Genomic DNA, 20,616 nt, shown 5'->3' on the forward strand with positions numbered 1-20,616 from the left:
TGTCCAGTCAGGATAGGAATGATTGTTTTCTTTTGGTTACTTAAGTTCACTAAGGCATCGGGATGTGAGGCTGAGTTACTGGTGAAATTTAACTCTTGCAGGAAGTGACAAAGTGACCACTTTGAAACTAAGGCCAGTCATTTGCTTTGCTGTCATTATTCACTGAGCACAGCCTCAATCCAATCCATGGTGGTCACTGTCTTCCTAAAATTTGTTTTCAGTTCTCCATGAGACCAGAGCCACAGAGTTTGAGAAATATGCTACACTCAAGCCAGATGCGGTCGCTGCATTACATAGGATACGACTGCGCAGCACCAGTGACCCTGCGATCCAATCATCAAAATCTGCAGAGCTAAAAGACAGAGGAGGCAGTCCAAAACAATCGAAGGTCAGGTCAACACTCATAATTTAGCAGATGGATTTTAAAAGTATCAAAACATTAAATACAATTTTATTTTTAAATATCATTTTTATTCCTTGTTTAGATGGATTATTTAGATGGATTAAGCTGTTTGAGTAGCCTCAGAAACTGAGATCTCTCTCGAGACATAACACCTGTTATGGTTATTTGACACCTTTAGTGTATTCAAACATTCCCAAGGCAGTGTGTTGCAGCGCTGTGTTGCAATCAATGAATAAATTCTGTTTCTTTGGTTGCCCTGGACAGGTTGGTGAACTTCTGCCAGTACTGACTGGCTGTGCATGGGTCTCTACAGGTGACACTTGGATTGTCATGGCCACCTCTTCCACTAGCTTACTTTTACTGGAGCCATAAAGTGTGATCTTTCTTTGCCAGATTATGGACAGTAACACTTCAACAAACACATGCAAATGTATGGGCTTGGTGCTCTAACAGAACACCAGCCTCTGATATGACATTAAACTGCATTGTTACAGATGCAAAATGGTTGACTTGACACAATCAGTGACAATGAAGGGACTCTGAGGGAGCTCCAAACAGTGAGTGTGATACCTAAATGACCTCCAATCTCATCAAACTCCTATGGGGGGGAGGTGGTGGGACCGAAGATTGTATTGAATGGTTAGAAAATTGGCTGAGACAGCTGCATGGATGTTGGGCAGGTACTCTAACCAACAGGATGTGACTAGTGGCATAGTAGTCCTACAAAGATCTGTGTTTAGGCCTCAACTCTTCAGTATTTATTAATAACTTAGATCACTGGATGGAAAGCCACAAATCCAAGTTTGCCGATGACATGAAGAAAGGTGGCATTGTAAACAGCGTAGGTAGAAGCATACAGTGACAAACAGTTATTAATAAAGTGAATGGGAAAAACTGTTGCAAATGGATTTCAATCTAGGCAAGTGTGAGGACATTCATTTTGGACCTAAAAAGGATAGAACAGGGTACTTTCTAAAAGGTGAGAAGGTAGAAACGGTAGTAGTTTAAAGAGACTTGGGGTCCATGTACATGGATCATTAAAATGTTATGAAAAGGTAGAGAAAATAATTTAAAAGGCTAATGGAACGCTGGCCTGTATATTTGGGAGACTAGAATACAAGGGATAGAATTTGTGCTTCAGCTATACAAAGTCCTGGTTAAACAACACCTGGAGGACAATGAGCAGTACTAAGGAAGGATACATTGTCCTCAGCAGGAGGGCAATATAGATTACTAGAATGACATCTGGACTCTAAGGGTTAAGCTAAGAAGAGAGATTACACAAACTAGGGTTGTATTCCCTGGAATTTAGAAGATTAAGGGGGTGATTTGATCAAAACTTTCAAAATATAACGGCGAACTGAGGGTGGAAAGAGGGAAACTATTTGTGCTGGTTAGGAAATCCAGGACTAGGGGGCAGAGTCTAAAGATTAGAGCCAGGCCTTTCAGTGGTGAAGTTAGGAAACACTTCTACACATAAATGGTGGCAGAAGTTTGGATAATGCTGTGTCAATTTTTAATTTTAAATCCGAGATTGATTGATTTCTGTTGACTAGAGGTATTAAGGGTCATGGGGCAATGGCAGGTACATGAAGTTAGGTCACATATCAGCCATGATCTCTATGAATGATGGAACAGACAAGAGGGATTAAATGGCTGCCTCCTGTTTCTATGTTCATATATATTTTGGAGTCTTAGGTGGTGGGAAGTAATCAGTGAGGGAATTGTCACCTGATGCTGTCACACAGCCATTCTTGTGGTCAGTTCTGCAGCATTGGAGATAGCCTTTGACTGAGTTCCTACCTCATAGTTTAAGTTGGTACATGGCTTTGGACTGATCTGCTTCCTCCACCTCACAGGGAGAAGCGCAGTATAAAATCTCCCTGAAAGACAGGTGCATGCTAACCAGCAGCAGCTCAGTATCTCGCTCCACACACCAAGAAAGGATAGAGGGCAGAGGGGTGGGGCGGGGGGGAGGATAAATGGATTTAACACTCGAATCAATTTTAAAAGACAGGGTTGCTAAGATTTTCATCAGCTCCAATCTTTCTAGGTTAAAGCTTGTTACATTCTATTAAAGAGGCTGTATCAACCCACTTTCATAGATTAAAGAGATAAGTAGTTAGAACTAATGATAACATTCACTTTAATACAGCACCTTGCATGTCCAGCACCAACTCGGACGGAAATCAGATCTAACAGGGATCTTCCATGAAACATAGAATATTTAACCGTGTGTTTCTCTCTCTCTGTTTTTCTTTGCATCCCTTTCTCTCTCTCTACCCGCTCCCCCACTCGTTGTCAATTCTGTACTACTTGATCTCTCTCTCTCTCACACACACATGTTCTCTGTCTGTTTCTCATTTCTCTCCCAACCAATGATTTCATTTTTGTTTTATTGTTTTCAATGATTGACTTTCCTGCAGCTATTCCATGAAGAGTTGGCCTATTGCATTGTGTTCACCAACGGACGAATGAGAGATCAAGTGTACAGGCATCTGTGGTTCTTCTTTGAACTCTTGGTGAGTCAATATCTTATAACCTGATAGGAGCATTTCACTTTTGTGTGAGGCTCATCCAAAACGCTTTAACTTATTTGAGAAGGTTAATTTGCAGCTGTTTTTGTTTATGTGTATCTGAGTGCGAGAAGTGATTCTTCAAGGCATGGACTTTGTCACAACTCATGGGGATAGTGCGCTGTAGTATCAAGCCCCACTGTTCCCTGAGCTGCAACAAATGTGAAAAAGTTTGATCAAACCAACAGGTTGCCCCAATTCTACCTAATTGTTTAATTTAGGTTAACAGAATACGAGCGCCAGGCTTGTAAACTTAATAAGTAAATAACTGTTTATCGAACAAACTGTTGTTAACCAGTGGCAAAACAAAGAAATATGAACTGCTAATTTCTAACACTATAACTTAAACTCTACCCCTTCTTAAATCCCTATACACACACGTACAAGGCACATAAAACACACAAAAACGTGGATTTTAAGGGTGGAGTAAAACAGTTCAATAGCACCAATTCAGAGTACAGGATTTGATGGGTTGATTTTGATCGATGTCTTCCAAATTCCTTTCAGTTCTTGTTGATGACACGAGGTGGTCTTCCAGTACTTTCGGTATTTAGTTCACTGGTTGAGCACTTGCCTTTCAATGTCTCTATCAGTGATCTTCCCCTTTGCCTCTTGACACAGGTTTTCAGAGAGAGCAGGTTATAGTGAGGAGAAACAAAACAGCTAGCTATTATTGTGGAATTACTGGAATCTTCCACACGCAGGATAAAGAAGTTTGAGGTCTTGTTCCTTTCAGGCTAGGAGCTATTCAGGTCTTATGTCACACAAAACCTGGTCACCTGGTCAGGAGCCAATTAAAATGCTGTTGCCAGGCAGCTCCCTTGGTCCAGGACTTCTTTCTGACACCATCCTGTTTTTCATGGCGCATACTGTCCCAGCACTGAAACATTGTATATGTCTCTCATCCTGTTCCAGTGGACATATCTTTCAACCTACAGCCATTGTAATTCTAATCCACAGTCCAACAGAAAATAAAAAAGTTATGGGCCAGAATTCTTACCTTGATGGGCGCGCGGGCCCCACCGGCTTGGCGGCGGGCGGGCAGCCGAACACCGCTGTCGAAACGGGGCCCGCCGCCATTTTGAGTGGGTGGGCCAATTAAGGCCTGCCCAGCGGCACTGCTCCCTGAAACTAAGTGCTGTCTCAAAGAGATTACTGACAGTATAAAAAACATTAAAAATAGAAAAATATAAAAATTAACATGTCCCCCTCATGTGACAATGTCACACGAGATGGGACATGTTAATAAAAATGACATAAACTTTATTAAACTTTTTAAAAACGGACATGAAACCTCATCCCACCAGTGGATGAGGTTTCAGGTAATATCAGAAGCCTGCTGGGGCTCCTGGCCTGCCCACCAACCTTAAGGGTCTTTAATGCTCCTTGATTAGCCTGTCAATGGCCTTAATTGGCCATTGACAGGTCGGCGGGTGGACAGTTGATTTTGCTGTCCGCCCGCCTTCCTCAATATTTAAATGGACCGGGATGAAGTTGGGGGTTCCTCTCGATGTCATCCAGCGTAATTTTCCCGTCAGCAAGCGGGCCCCTCCCCCAAATCGCCGACGGGAAAATTCTGGCCATGTTCTTTACAACAGTCCAACAGACATAAAAAAAGTATGTTCCTTACAACTTATAAAATTATAGTCATACAGCAGCAAAGGATGCCATTTGGCCCATCATTCCTGTACCAGCTCTTTGAAAGCACTATCCAATTAGCCCCACTCCCATGCTTTTTTCCCATAACCCTGCAATTTTTACCTTTTTAAGCATATATCCAATTCCGTTAAGTGACTTTTAAATCTACTTCCGCCACCCTTTCAGGCATTGCATTCCAGATCATCATAACTCACTGAGTGAAAGTAATTCCCCTTGTTTCACCCCTTGGCTTTTTTTTTTAATCCAGTGTTAAATCTGGCTCCTGTGGCGAGTGACCCTCCTGCCAGTGGACACAGTCTCTCCTTATCTACCCTCTCAAAATCCTTCAGAATTTTGAGTGCCTCTATTAAATCTCTCCCTCCTCTCAGCTCTTAGGAATGTAATAACCCTTAGGTCATTCCATGGTATCCATTTAGCATCCGTGCAGATGTTCATGGATATCAGTGACATTTCATGGTTATCAGTGATGCTGGCTGGGATCTTCCGAGCAGCAGAATGATCATCGGTTTGCAACTGTGATCAAAAATTCTCCTGACTTGATGCTGCAACATATTTCTACTGGGACCTTCTGAGCCCGGCTTTCCCAGAGATGTGCAGCACACCGTCTGTTGGGGAATTCCGTCAATGCGGAGTAGAGTTGGGGGAAGACAGGACACACTCCTTTATACAGCACCAGCTGCCGTATGATACATTTAAAGGTTCAGTTTGAATGTCAGTGAATGAATGTTAGTGGATAAGCGAGTGGATAGGTGAATCAGTAAATGGATAAGTGGGTGAGGTAGGCAAGTGGGTACATGGAATGATAGAACAGTTATGATGCAGAAAGTGGCCATTCAGCCCATCATGTCTGTGCTGGTGAAAAAGAGAAAAAAGAAACTAGCCGCTCATTTAATCTCACTTTCCAGCACCTGGTCTGTAGCCTTGCAGGTTACAGCTCTTCAGATGCAGACCCAGGTACCTTTTAAAAGAGTTGAGCGTTTCTGCCTCAACCACCAACTTAGGCAGTGAATTCCAGATGACCACCACCCTCTGGGTGGAAAAATCTTTCCTCTAATCCTCCTACCAATCATCTTAAATCTACGCCCTCTGGTAATTGACCCCTCAGCTATGGAAATCAGTCTACCTAGGCCCCTCGTAATTTTGTACACCTCAAATAGGTTACCCCTTAGCCTCCTCTGTTCTAAGGAAAACAACCCTAGTCTATCCAATCTCTCCGCACAGCTGCAATTTTCAAGCCCTGGCAACATTCTTGTAAATGTCCTCTTCACTCTCTTCAGAGCAACTATGTCCTTCCTGTAACATGATGACCAGAACTGTACACAAAATTTCAGCTGTGGCCTAACTAGCGTTTTATACAGTTCCGTCATCACATCCCTGCTTTTGTATTCAACACTTTAAAGTTAAGTGCCCAATAAAGGAAAGCATTCCATGAGGTATGGCATCTCTTAGAGATAGACAAGTGGGTGAGAGAGGTAAATGGGTTGGTAAGGTGGGTGGGTGAGTGGGTAGTCGGGTCTGAGGGTGGTTGGGTGGTCAGAGGGTAGTCAGGTAAAGGGGTAGTCAGGTGGGTTGGGGGGGTTAGTTGTGTCAGGCCGGGTTGGGGGATTAGTCGGGTGATCAGGGGGGTAAGTCGGGTCAGGTAAGGCTGGGTAGTCAGGTCAATGACTAGTCAGGTTGGGGTGGGTAGTCGGGTTGGGTCGGTGGGAGTAGTTGCGTCAGGTTTGGTTGGGTAGTTGGGTCAGGTTGGGGAGGTAGTCTAGTTGGGTCAGGGGTGCTGGTAGCTGGGCTGGGGTTGGGGAGTAGTCCAGTTGGGTCGGGGTGGGTAGACTGGTCAGGTTGGGCTGGGGTGGGTAGTTGGGTTGGGCCGGGGGCTGGCTGGGTCAAAGTGGGTAGTTGGGTTAGGAGCAGATCGGGGTGGGTACCCAGGTTTGGGGGTGGGCGGGGTGGGTAGCTGGGTCAGGAGTAGTCGGTTTGGGGGCTGGTCAGGTCGGGGTGGCCGGGTCGGGGGTAGTCAGGTCAGGTTGGGGGCTGGTCAGGTTGGCATGGGTAATTGGGTATGGTTGCGTGTTTGAGTGGGGGGGGGAGTGCTGGTTAGTCAGAGAATTGGGGGGTTCGGGGATTGTTTGGAGGGGTCAGTTGTGGAGTTACCCAGGTGTTATTAACTAGGATTTAATCTGTCTAACATTTCCTGGGTAACTATCCAGGTAAGTACCGTGGAATTGTCCAAGATTCGAAGACTTCGTGGAGGATCCGGGGAGGCAGAGGTATTGCCCATTGGAAGTTGAAACTTACCAGGCAATTCCTGTGGTGGTTCATGCATCAGGATTTCCACAGGGAGCCAATGGGCATCTTGAATTGTACGTCTGGTCTCTGACAATCCAGAGACTGCCAGTTTTGGGCCATTGTTTCACAGGTACCAGTGACACCTCACAGCTATCAAGCACAGTACCTCACAGGTATCAGTGATAATTCAGGTTTGATGGCTGTGTCCCCCTGGTGTAGTAATTATTGTTTTATTTAGTATTTAATGTACCTTTAAAAATAATACTTGTTAGGAGCGATCACATGATCTGTAATAACCAATAGGAGAGTAGTGTGGGCTACCTCCACAGTCAGTGTAGAGATAGAGTTGGAGTTGAAAGCACACTTGTAGTTGCTGCTGAGTATATTGTAAATAAACTTAATGTTTCCACCAAAGTGTCTGCAGATAACTCTATCACTATTAGTACAACTCGGCCACTCTACAACAAACTGGCAACGAGGATAAAAAAGAGATGGAAGAGCTGAATAATCAGCTAAACGAAAGTTGTAACTATAAAATTTGCAGAATTTTCCAAGAAGCAGACAGATAATGAAATTATGGGAGACTCAGCCTCTGAGCTCAGACAAGTTGAGCTTGAATCTGAGACAAGTCTGGCCAATAGTGAAGTCAAAAAGAAGGTCGAGGTTAAAGTCTGTGCTAGAAAGAAGAAGGCATGTCGAAAGAAGATACAGAAATACTTAATTCCGGCAGCATATGAATACACCTTCCTACATAGGCCTGGCAATCAAATCGAAAATGCTGACATCCTTAGTCGTTTGTCTTTACAAGAAAATGATGAGCACATCCCTGTTCCACAGGAAATTATTTTATTGTTAAATTTCTTAGATTCCTCGCTGGTATGTGCTCAACAGATTAGAGACTGGACAAGTCGAGACCCAGTCCTATCTCAAGTACGAGAACAAGTGCTACATGGGTCGCCTCAGGAGCCCGTATCTGATGAAATGAAACCGTAGTTCAACAGAAGACATGAAATAATCAGCCAGGGTGGCATCCTATTGTGGGGTGCACGAGTGATAGTACCTCCAAAGGGAAGGGAGCCATTTTTAATTGAACTACACAGTGCCCATTCAGGAATTTCCTGAATGAAGACCATAGCACGCAGCTATCTACGGTGGCCAGGGATGGATGGCAAAAGAGAGAGTTTAGTAAAGCACTGTGTACAATGTCAGCAACTGCAAAAGTTGTCAGTGACAGCTCCATTAGACCCACGGAAGTAACCAGGTAGACCCTGGGTGCGGTTACACACTGACCACGTTGGTCCTCTCCTAGGAACAATGTTTCTGCTCATTGTCGATGCCCATTCAAAATGGTTGGATATATGTGAGGTGAAGTCACCAACATCAGGCGCTACAATTGAGAAACTACATCAGAGTTTTGCTATTCACGGTCGAGAAGTGGTCATTTCCAATAATGGCACAGCATTTACGAGTGCTGAGTTTCGAAGGTTTATCAGCCTCAACGGTATCACTCATGTGAAAACTGCACCGTACCACCCTTCCTCAAATGGACTGGCCGAAAAGGCGGTTGAAACGTTCAAGACAAGCATGAGAAAGCTAACTGATGATTCCTTGACAACCAAGCTAGCACGCTTTCTTTTTCATTACAGGACTACCCCTCACACAACAACAGGTGTCACACCTGCAGAGTTATTGTTGAAACACTGTCTCAGGACAAGATTGAGCTTAATAATGCCGAATTTAGAGGGGAAGGTGGAAAGGAGTCAGGGAAGGCAGAAAACTAGACATGACTGGCATAGTCATGAGAGGAAATTTACTGTGGGAGAGCTGGTATACATGAAAACTTCGGAGAAGGACCCAAAGTGGTTACCGGGTGAAATAAGTGCGGGGACTGGACCTCTATCTTACCACGTGGAGGTGGAAGGCTGGATCATCTGAAAACATATGGATCATTTAAGGAAGAAAGAAACAGATCATCAAGATATGGTTCCACCAGTGATTATGACCGGGGCAGCATTTCCTGTTGAGGATGCTTAACCCAGGACTGACATGTCTGATGTTCCTGTAAGAGTTGAGACACAGAACTGCAAGTGCTCACTGAACACCTGATGTTCAGGCAACTCCAGAAAAGGAGGTTCCTGACAAAGAATCTGAAGTTGTGGAGCTGTGACATTCCACACGTACCAGGAAACCACCTGAAAGACTGAACAAGTAAATTCCTTACCCAGTGTAAATATTTTGTTGTCTTGAAAAATATGTGCTTGTAAATATAATATGTATAAGCGAGGTAAAGGGGGAGGGGGAGGAAAGTAATAATTATGGTTTTATTTAGTGTGTAATGTACCTTTAAGAATAATACCTGTTAGGAGAGAACACATGATCTGTAGTACCCAATAGGAGAGTAGCGTGGGCTATCTCAGCAGTCAATGTAGAGATAGAGTTGGAGTTGAAAGCACATGTGTAGTTGCTGCTGAGTATATGGTAAATGTTTCCACCCAAGAAATGTCTGCAGATCAACTCTATCATTAATAGTACAAGTCAGCCGCCCTACAACACCAGGATATTGATACTGCTTTAGAAGGGAAGATATCCCTCATGATGTTTCATTATAATTAATATTGATTCTTTTTTCTGGGTATTGTTGGCACTCCTATTTCTAACTAACATGCAAATGATTTTTACCCTGGCACTAACTGCTGCTTTTGTGTAAATATATTCTTGTCCCTAGACACTAAGGTTGAGAAAGCCTGAGTGTAAGGCCTGACAGTAATGGATGGGGTTCAATGTAGGGAAGTGTTATAACAAACTGGAACATTTTGTTAATGGGGCAGACATAGGAACTGGGGAAGGAGAGAGTGATTTGGATAGCCAGGTCCACAAATCACTAAAAGCTGGGTCACAGGTAATCAAAAAGGTGAACGTAAAGTTGAACTTTATTTCTAAGAGGTTGGCCACAAAATTAAGGACGTGATACTTGATTTGAACTGAGACTTGGTCAGACCATACCTGGAGTATTACATTTAGATTTAGAAACACAGAACTATAGAATTTAATGGCACTACCTCATTAGCATTCTTAAATTCTGTTTTCCATCTGGCCAGATTAACAGCATGGCCAGCTACTAGGTGGTAAAGAGAGTGATAGAACAATGCAGCTGGGGAGTGCTAGGGATGGACCCCATTAATCGAAGTAGATCAGGAAATGGGCTTGGAGTGTGGCAGTGAGGATGGAGGGAGAGAATGGAGGGAGAGTGAGAAAGATGGAGAGAATGGAAGTGGGGGAGAGAATGGAAGTGGGAGAGAGAATGGAGGGGAGAGAGAATGGAAGGGGGGGAGAGAATGGAGGGGAGAGAGAATGGAAGTGGGGGAGAGAGAATGGAAGTGGCGGAGAGAGAATGGACGGCGGAGAGAATGGAAGTGGCGGAGAGAGAATGGAAGGGGGAGAGAATGGACGGGGAAGAGAATGGAAGTGGGGGGGAGAATGGAAGGGGGAGAGAATGGGGAAGGCAGGGATTGCAGAGAGACAGGGAGACAGGGATTGTAGCGAACGAGGGTTTGCAGGGAGGGGTGGATCACAGCGAGGGAGAGATCCTTTAGTTCCCAGACTTTCCAAATCCTCGAAACCTGCAGTAATTAAATCAAATGGCTCTCAACATCTGAGGAACAGGGCCTCACTTAGATATCATAATAACAGTCCAGCCTCTTCATTATGGGTTACTCTGAAACCCACCACGGTTAAAATGGAAACTGGCTGGTTGATGTCGGGTTAAAAATGGGTAATGAAATTTGGAATGCTCTCCCTCAAACTACTTGCATTCCTGGGTTAATTGAAATTGTTGGATTTTTGCAGTATGCCACCTGGAAGTTCCCCTCTAAGCCATTCACCATCCATCCTGACTAGGAAATATATCAAGTTTCCTTCATTGTCACTGGGTCAAAATCCTGGAACTCCCTCCCTAACAGCACTGTGGGTGTACCTACACTACAGGGACTGCAGCGGTTCAGAAATGCAGCTCACCACGGGCAATAAATGCTGGCCTAGCCAGCGAAGCCCACATCCTGTAAATGGATAATAAAAAAAAATCAGTATCTGACTAGCACAGGCAGAAAAGAGAGATCTCTATCCTTAACTCTGGATTTTGCCACCTTAAAGGGGATTAGGGTCATGCTGTCAGCAGGGAGATCTGCATGGTGAATTCAAATACCATTTGCCAACAAATATTGACATCAGTTTACCTCAGTATTGTCATGGAAATTGGATTCTGTCATCTGATTGCAAGCTGCAGTTTATTAACATCTGGCACTGCAGAAGCTGTCTTCAGTGAGAAGCAGCAGCATTTTTCCCAGTCATCACAGATATGTAACACATGTTTACTTCAGAGAAACTACAGTGTATGTCTATCAGCATTTGTGAAAAAAGCAATGTTTTGTTATGAATCACAAAAAGTTAATATGCAAATGCAGCAAGTAATTAGGAAGCCAAATGAATGTTGGCCTTTATTGCAAGAGGGATGAAGTATAAAAGTAGGGATTGGTGAGATTACATCTCTAGTTGTGTGTGCACATTTTGTCTCCTTATTTAAGAAGGGATATCTTTGACTTGGAAACAGTTCAGAGAAGGTTCACTGGGCTGATTCCTGGGATGAGGGGTTTGTTTTATGAGGAGAGGTTGGGCAGGTTGAGTCCATACCCAATGGAGTTTAGGAGAATGAGAGGTGATCTTATTGAAACATATAAGATTCTGAGGTGGCTTGACAGGGTAGATGCTGGGACGGTATGTTTCCCCTTGTTGGGGAAGCTAGGGTGCAGTTTAAAAGTAAGGGTTCTCCCATTTAAGATGGAGATGTGGGGGAATTTCTTCTCTGAGGGATGTTAGTCTTTAGAATTCTCTTCCCCAGAGAGCAGTGGAGGCTGGGGCAATTGAATGCTGAGTTTTGATTGACAAGGGAGTCTAGGATTATGAACGTGTTGGGGGGCAAGCTGGAAAGTAGAGTTAAGGTCTCAATCAGATCAGCCATCTTATTGAATGTCAAAGCAGGCTTGATGTGCCAAATGGCCTACTCCTGCTCCTATTTCTTATGATCGTATGTGTCGGGGAGTGGCCAGCACTCAAATCATTAAGCTGCCTTTTCTTTCTGGAGCTAAAGGCCCTGTGTGTATTTTGAACATTTTGTGGTTTTAATTCAGATTAATTGCATTGTAGTGGTAACTCGGTCTCCTTCCCTTTCAGATTAAAAGCATGAGCCAGTACCTCTCTGACACGGACCGCTGGAACTCTCCTCCCAAACTGCGGTTCTCAGAAAGTTTCTCCAGTATCATCTATACAATAGTCAACACTGGTACAGAGTTTGTGAAACATCAGGTAGGTGGGTGGGTTGCTGCTATGCTGGGTCCTGACCTCTGCAGCTTACAATGGGCATGCAACACAATATGTTCAGGTTTCATCTCAGTGAGGAAGCAGCCACTTCAATATACCCCTGCATGTTACACTACACCCCCATACACCAGAGTTACCTGGCTGAATTCAGGAAGTGATTCAACACTGATCATCTCATCCAGTTACTCCATGGTTCCTGCACGCCCCTGGATTTTTATTGGTTAATTTGTGGGGATGTTTTTTTTTATTATTCTTTGTTGGAAGATTGTGGACGTGCCCATGATCTGAGTGGCTGGCTAGGTCATTAAGAGTTACCCACTGTGGATCTGGAATTGCACGTAGGACAGCAGATTTCCTTCAAGGGCAATCTGATGATGATGATGATGGTTTTATGGTCACCATTACTGAGACTAGCTTTCAATTCCATTAGCTGCCATGGTGGGATTTGAACCCATGTCTCCAGATCATTAGCCTGGGCCTCTGGGTTACTAGTCCGGTGACATTACCGCTACGCCACCATCTCCCCATCATGTTGCAACAGTTTGAATGCAGCACATTCTCAGTAACGCGCATGCAGAATTATGAAGCTCCAGGAGTATTAAATATACCTGTACTTACCAAAACAGGATGTTATGGGTCCTCAGAAGGTCTGGCGACAATGGATGAGGAATACAATCTGCACTTCCCTCTTATCCCTAGGATAAGAATCAACTCCAACAGGAACACTGGGCATCTTACTCAGCAATAAATAGCTCCATATCAAGTATTGAGGCATCCTACTAAGGGAGGACATAAGGAGTGTGAAAGATTTAAATGTGACAAAGTTGGCTGTTGTCAAAATTAGCAACATTGTTCACTTTTAGCATATTGATCAGTTTGAAAAGTTGACAAACTGGTACTGATGTAACATGAGCATTTTACAGAGGATTAGTTTTTTTGTTGTTTTACTGTGATACATAAATCTGTGTGTGATGTGATTACTCTGACCCCACTGCTCCCCTTCAGGTTATTGGTGATGGCGATTTGCATTTACTGGATGTTGCTCTTGTGATTTATTTATTGGATTTTGCAGGTATAAACTGCATTCTCTATAGTACAGGGTCTAGTGTAAAGGAGGATAGTGTTTGCTATGAAATGATTAGTGTCGCAGCTGGGTGTGTGTTAGATTGGTGAGGGAAGGAGGTGGCTTATCACTGTCTTCAAGAATGTGACTGCACATTGCGATTCATGTTTTAAGATACCTGCTGTGACTTTGTATTTCTTCAGGATGCTGAGATCACAGAAATGACAAACCTGAGCCTGGGGTTCTTCCTGAATGACCTGCTGTCCCTCATGGACCGAGGCTTTGTTCTTCGTCTGATTTGTCGTCACCATAGAGAGGTATCAGTGCGGAGCAGGTTGTTTCACTTAAGCCATCGTCTAACACAGATGATGAGAAGTATCTCCAGAATCAGCAGTGCCACAAGAATGAAGGGCTCAATATGAGCTGGCCCAGGGTTAAGGAGACTTTGACTATGAACAAAATAGTGAGAGTGTAGCTGACATTTAATGACCCTGTGATGCAATAATTTATATTGGTTAACATTTGTAACTGAAAACAGAATGTGAGCTTTCTGTTTTCAGTTACAAATGTTAACTGATATAAATAATCGCTTCACAGGGTTGCACCCAGAACTACACAACTTTGCACCCAACGCAGATGCAGTCAGGCCTCATACCAGTCCTGAGAGTCTCACGCTTTGTTTGTTACATGCTCACTTACCAATCAAATGAGCAGTCGAAACTGCGAAGCAAGTAATCAGAATTCTCAGTATTTGAAAGCACTTTAGGTTCAGCTATCCCTTGTCATTAATACTAATTCCCAAGTTTGGGTAACTTCAAATCGGGTTTAGACACTCGAGAGCTCAAGAGTATGCTCATCAATCATGGGATTGGAGTTAAAGGTAAATTACCTGAACTATATATGGGTGAACTGGAAAGGAAGCCAGCTGAGAACTTGGCTTCATTGTTTGTCCAAACCTGACTTAGGAATGATGGAATTCGGACCAGGATGGCTAACTTATGAAATAAGGGACACTTCAACTAGGACATGTGGGGTGGGGGAGGGGTGTCTTTTGATCATAACTCTGCCTGGTGGCCGCCTGCCACCATGCACATGATCACAAAAAGGCAAAGGCCGGAGGAGACACCCAGGCTTAGTGCCCCACAGGCTGTCCTGGAAATAAGGGACAAAAGGCACCCCTTAATGGATGTGAGACAAGCAGCCAAAATAAAGGGCAATCCCTTAAAATACAGGACAGTTGGTCACCCTGATTTGGATGTCCACGTCCTCCTCCCCCATTCACAGGGACCAAGCTCACCTGTCTCAGTGCTGACTCCTGCTCTACTGTGATGTGGAGCCAGTTAGTTCAGGAGCTGATGGCTGACCCACTGCACGTGTGGTGTTTGTGGTCTCCATGGTGAATGGTGAATCTTTATACATTATGGAATTATGTAACAAAATTCAAAATGTGCTAACTGGGCGATATTTTGTGTGAGAAATATGATCAGAATCTGCCACTGTTTCTGTTTTATTTGGCTTGGGAACCATTCCTTAATTCCTCCTCCTGACTTTTTATTTGTTTATGGGATGTGAGCATTCTGGCAAGACCAGCATTTGTTGCCCATCCCTAATTACCCTTGACAGGGTTTTGAGAAGACCAAGCCAATCTTTTAAAATCCTTGTATCTTGACTGCCACTAGAATATTCCCATTAAGATTTTGCCCTCAATAAATTAGTGTGGGGATGGATTAGCCTGGGGTGACATCATTTTGGGGCCTGATTAGGTCTCCAGGTTACGCTTCCACACTATGCCTGACCCCTGCCTACCCAGACTTGTTTGTGTCGCTTCCAAATTGCACGTCTACACTGAGGCCTTTGTTCTTAGCTTTTAGACAAAGCTGTGGCCCAACCCCATCTCCACGACAGACGCATTGACTTCTTGAGAACCGTGTGCAGCCATGAGCACTTTGTGACTCTGAACCTCCCACTCGCATCAAGCTTCAAGACACAGGAAGACAACAGACACGTGAAGGTAAAGCTACAACAGCCTGAATTCCCTGCTGTCCTCTACACCCAAATCGTATTACAAACTGCACCCTCTCTGAGCCCAGAAAAGCTGCATACTCTCCGATCCCAGTATTAGCTGCACATTCCCGGACCCCTGTATAAGCTGCACCCTCTCGACCCCAGTATAACCTGCATCCTCTCGGACCCCTGTATAGCCTCTCCTCCGCTCAGACCGCTGTATAACCTCCCCTCCTCTCGGACCCCTGTATAACACCCCCCCACAACGCCCCCCCGGACCCTGGTATATTCTTGCAAGTTCCCTGCCCAAAGACAGATTCAACATAATTTGCAACGTGGGTAGGGCAAGGAGGTAGGTCCCAAATCAGCCCAAACCGGGATGGGGATTGAACCTGTCTTCTTGGAACAAAATCTGATCCACACCAACTGTCCAGCCAATGGAGCAAACCAGCTGCCCAAAGCATGAGCCAAAACCTCCAGTCCAATGACAATATGACTACACCACCATCTGCCCCTTGGACCCCAGTATAAGCTGCACTCTTCTGACCCCAGCATAATGTGCACACTCTTGGATCCCAGTATAACCTGCACCCTCCCGGGCCCCTGTAAAACCTGCCCCCTCCCAGACCCCTGTATAGCCTGCACCCTCCCGGGCCCCTGTATAACCTGCCCCCTCCCGGACCCCTGTATAGCCCGCACCCTCCCGGACCCCTGTATAGCCTGCATCCTCCTGGGCCCCTGTATAACCTGCACCCTCCCGGGCCCCTGTATAACCTGCCCCCTCCCAGACCCCTGTATAAGCTACATCCTGCCCTAACTTCAGCTTAATCTGCCCTGTTCCTTCCAGTTCGCCTCCCTCTCCGTCCTCATGTTTCACTGAGACTGTTTTTACTGGTACTGTGGGTATATTCTAGATCATCAGTCTTCATGCAGCTGACTGGAGAGCCAGCCGTTCCAGAGCCTGACCTGGGCCCAAACACACGCTAGATATAAAGCCAGGAGAACTTTTCTTTAATTCCTCCCTAAAGATTTTGGCTGCTGTGTAATTGTACACTGGTGGGTAGCCCCAATGTATGAAGAGCCTGTGACGGTTAGACTCATGGTGTGGCGATCTTATACTGTTTTATTACTATCAGTGAAACTTTCTGTCTCACACTTACACCCAGACTGAACATGCGCTTCCTATTAAAATGACAAAATGTACTTTCAACTGAAACAGGAACAATTTCTGTTTTTTTTTGCAGGATGCCACTGTTCCGGCCTCTCCTGTGGAACTTTTCAGCCTTTCCAGGAAATTCCGCCAACAGCATTTCCTGATCGGGCTGCTCCTAGAGGAAATAGCTGACGTCATGAAACCTGATTCAGGCAGGTGAGCGAAACAGGGACCAAGGCTCTGCCTCATTGTAATCAATAAGACCAATGCTGTCCCTGATGTGGCTCCATTTGCCTTAAATGGAGAGAGGTGAGGAAAATAATAATATAAAATAAATAATAATTCGGGTGACGAGTGGCAGCCTTATTATCACATTGAATTTGTGTAAACTGGGGTAATTGCAACCGTGTCTTGACTAGCACCAATCCCTCCTCCTATTACCCCTATCCTTGTTGACCTACACTGGTTCTTGATTAAGCCACATCTCAGTTTTAAAATTCTCATTCTTGTTTTCAAACCCCTCCATTGCACCTCGCTCTCTCTATAACCTCCTCCAGACTGAAAGCTCTCCAGGATATCTCTGCTCCTCTGATTCTGATCTCTTGAGCACCTCCAATTTTAATTGTTCCGCCAGTGGTGTCCATGCTTTCAGCTGCTTAGGCCCTAAACTCCCTTCCTAAATGTCATGCACCTCTCTCCTCACTCTCTGCTCCTTTTAAGATGTTCCTTAAAACCTGCCTCTTTGACCAAGCTTTTGGGTGCTTACCCTAATATCTTATGTGGTTGGTGCCAAATGTTGTTTGATAATTGCACCAGTGACTTGGGTTTGGGATATTTTACTTTGTCAATGGCACTATACAAATCCAATTTGTTGTTGTTGTTGCTGTATATCCACTTCCAGCCACTCACTCACCTAGCAAAACATGTACACACACTAATCTAGGAACGGACACTCTCATACACTAAGCTAGCAATAGATTGTCTCACACTCTAACCAAGGCTCCCCCCACCACTCCCCACACACACAAAATAACCTAGCAATAGATACAATGACATTGACTAGTAACAGGCACATATTGACTTAGTAACACACAAGCTCATACACATGATCTACTAACATAAACTCATCACATATGCTATAATGCTAATGTGGTAACACACACACCCCCTAGTATTATATGTACACATGCGAAATTGATGACACACACATGAGCATGCATAGATACACTGCAGGTTGATGTTCTGCTGTGTTTAAATGCTGGTGTTTTGGCAGATTGATCAGAAGAGAAGCAGTGAGCTTACTTCACAGCCTCCTGGCTTCACATGATAGAGACCTGAGGCTGTGGAACCCTAAGGTGAAGGTGAAAGTGGCAGCGTTGTACCTGCCGCTTCTGGGCGTCGTTCTGAATGCCCTCCCCCAACTGCAGAACCTGTCAGGTAAATGAAGTGAAAGGATTGGGAGGGGCTGTGGGGAGGGGGGAATGAACCCAAGAGGAAACTGGTAGATAATAACAGAATCAGAATACATGCTGTTTCACAAGAAATTATTGCTAATGCATCCCTGCATTTGGGGTGGGATTTTCTCCCTGTTTCCCCCTCCCTCTCTCTCTCCTTCCCCCTCCCCTCTCTCTCCTCACCCCCTCCTTTCTCTTGCTCTCTCCTCTCCCCCTCCCCCTCGCCTCTCTCTCTCTCTCCACTCCTCCCCCCTCCTCTCTCTCTCTCACTCTCTTTTGCTCTCTCCTCCCCCCTCCTCCCCTCCTCCTCCTCTCCCTCTCTCTCCTCCTCATCCTCCTCTTCTTCCTTCTTCTTCTTCTTCCCCCTTCTTCGTCTTCTCTCTGAGTCCTGGCTAGGTGAAGACTTAGATGACAGTTATTGCGTAACTCTCAGGAATAAAAATCAGTTATCAACTGATCCATTCTTCAATGGCAATTGGAATTGGCCCAGTTGAGTTGCTAGCCGGCAACAGCAGTTTCAGCCTGATGGGGAAGCTCTGAGCGTGGTTATGATCAGGGAGTGTCAGTATGTGTAATGTAAGTGTACTCCAGACTAGTATGACTAATATGAAGCATGGATATGGAAGCATTTTCCACAAACACAATCCTCTCTCTCTCAGATCTGGAACTGCAGCAAAAGAACCTTAGACCTATATTTTACTAACCAAAGCCTCTTGTGAAAGGAACAATCCCGGCAAGTGTCATAGATGCATCAGAGGGGAAAAAGAACTTGTGTATATTTAGCACCTTTCACAACCCAAGGTCTTGCAAAATGCTTTACAGCCAACGAAGTATTCTGAAGTGTAGTCATTGTTATAATGTAGGAGACAAGATGAGTACATGAGGGAGAAAGGAATAGAAGCTCACGTTGATAGAGTTAGATGAAAAGGGATGAAAGGAGGCCTTTAGTGGAGTATAGCCAGCATAGACCAGTTGGGCCGAAATGGGCCTTTTCCTGTGCTATACGTTCTATATATGGTAATTGGATGTAAATATGTTCATGTTGTGAGCCTGACACAGGGATTTGCTGATTCATTCTCTGTATAAATCTGATTTGTGAGGTTGGATGAGTTCTATTTCTGGTTGACCTGCTGCTAAGGCCCAAACTTCACCTTAATTATAATGTACAAAAATATTTCTTTCCAGTAAGTGTGATCCTGGAATCTAGCTGGCACACATTACCCAATATGGAGAGTTGAGATCAGGACACTGGACTCATTAGGTGACAGCTGGTTGCTGTAATGTCAGACAGTAGGGCTAGTAGTGAGAGATGAGATCAAATAGGCCAAAGAACCTCCTGCATCAGAATCAAGTGAAGGCAAATGAGCACAGGAATTGTGCAGCGGCTGCCAGGAAAAAATCCCACTCCAGGAACACAAGAATCTAGACTGACACTCTAGGCAATACTGGGGGAGTGCTGCAGTGTTGGAGGTCCTGTTTCTCAGATGAGATATTAAACCAAGATTCCATTTGCCCTCTAAGGTAGAGAGAAATGATCCCATGTTCTTCCTGGTGTCCTGGCTGATAATTATTTCTTAACCAATTAAAACAGGTTATCTGGCCACTAGCAGATTGCTGTTTGTGGGAGCTTGCTATGTGTAAATTGGCTGCCTCATTTTCCTCCATTACAACAGTGACAACACTTCACAAAGGACTTCATTGGCTTTAAATCTGGGGTGGGATAGTGGGTTTTGAGGGGGAAGAGGTGTGTTCTGTGATCCTCGCTGAACTACTCTAAATAAAACTCCACCCTGTTGAATTACCCATGACTGATGCTTCAGAGTTGACTTCACTAGGTGTGTGAGGAACCATCATTGTCCCTTTACAGGAATGTGAAAAGTGGTTATCTCTGTTTTCCCAGCTCAGTGATGCTCCCTAAACTTTGTCTGTTCCCTATTGAACTTCATTTTTTTTAGATTCTGACAGCTCACGGAGTAAATTGAATGCACACTGTTTGACTCCCAGGAATGTCGCCAGCCTCATATTCACATCGCCAGTTGGATTGACACCACCCAGTGCTGCAGTGAATAGATACTCGACTCCCATCACAGGGGTAAGCGTTGTTAGCTCTTTCCAGCCCACAGTGTTTTTGGTCAGAGTTGGCTCCATGCCTGAATCCAACAGACTAGTCCCAGCTCCTTAGCCATCCCTAGATTCTGCAGAATCTAAATTGTTGTAGAATTATTTAATCACAGAATCACACAGCATGGAAAGAGACTATTCAGCCCATCCTGTCTATGTCAGCTCTTTGAAATTGCCATCCAATTAATCCCACTGCCCTGCTCTTTCCTGCAAATTTCTCAGTTTCAAATATTACCTTTTAAACATTACCATTGAATGTGCTTCCACCACTTTTAGAGGCAGTGCATTCCAGATCACAGCAACTCACCATGTGAAAAAATATATTCTCCTCATCTCACCTCTGGTGCTTTTCCCAATCACCTTAAACCTGTGTCCTCTGGTTACTGACTCTCCTGCCAGAGGAGTTTCTTTCGAACTATTCTATTGAACCCCTCATCATTTTCAACATTGTGATTAAATCTCGCCAAACATTCTCTGCATTAAGGAGTCCAATCCTCAGATTATCCCCTTCCAGTGCATGTGCTTTG

The 20,616-nt window shown here is 44.5% G+C and overlaps 1 protein-coding gene across 6 annotated transcripts in view; it reads left to right on the top strand.

The window, feature by feature from the left end:
- The window catches only part of LOC144688839 (dedicator of cytokinesis protein 7-like), a 207,841-nt gene that overhangs the window by 118,937 nt on the left and 68,288 nt on the right, over nucleotides 1-20,616 (top strand). For all 6 annotated transcript variants that reach the window (XM_078555826.1, XM_078555828.1, XM_078555827.1 and 3 more), the window contains 8 exons: nucleotides 222-388; nucleotides 2,830-2,925; nucleotides 12,148-12,279; nucleotides 13,561-13,674; nucleotides 15,222-15,368; nucleotides 16,606-16,730; nucleotides 17,788-17,951; nucleotides 19,924-20,060. In XM_078555826.1, coding sequence (XP_078411952.1) covers nucleotides 222-388; nucleotides 2,830-2,925; nucleotides 12,148-12,279; nucleotides 13,561-13,674; nucleotides 15,222-15,368; nucleotides 16,606-16,730; nucleotides 17,788-17,951; nucleotides 19,924-20,060 — 1,082 coding nt within the window. The remainder of the gene's footprint in view (nucleotides 1-221; nucleotides 389-2,829; nucleotides 2,926-12,147; nucleotides 12,280-13,560; nucleotides 13,675-15,221; nucleotides 15,369-16,605; nucleotides 16,731-17,787; nucleotides 17,952-19,923; nucleotides 20,061-20,616) is intronic.

The sequence above is a fragment of the Cetorhinus maximus genome, chromosome 13 (genome assembly GCF_964194155.1).
Source record: "Cetorhinus maximus chromosome 13, sCetMax3.hap1.1, whole genome shotgun sequence".
Lineage (NCBI taxonomy): Eukaryota > Metazoa > Chordata > Chondrichthyes > Lamniformes > Cetorhinidae > Cetorhinus > Cetorhinus maximus.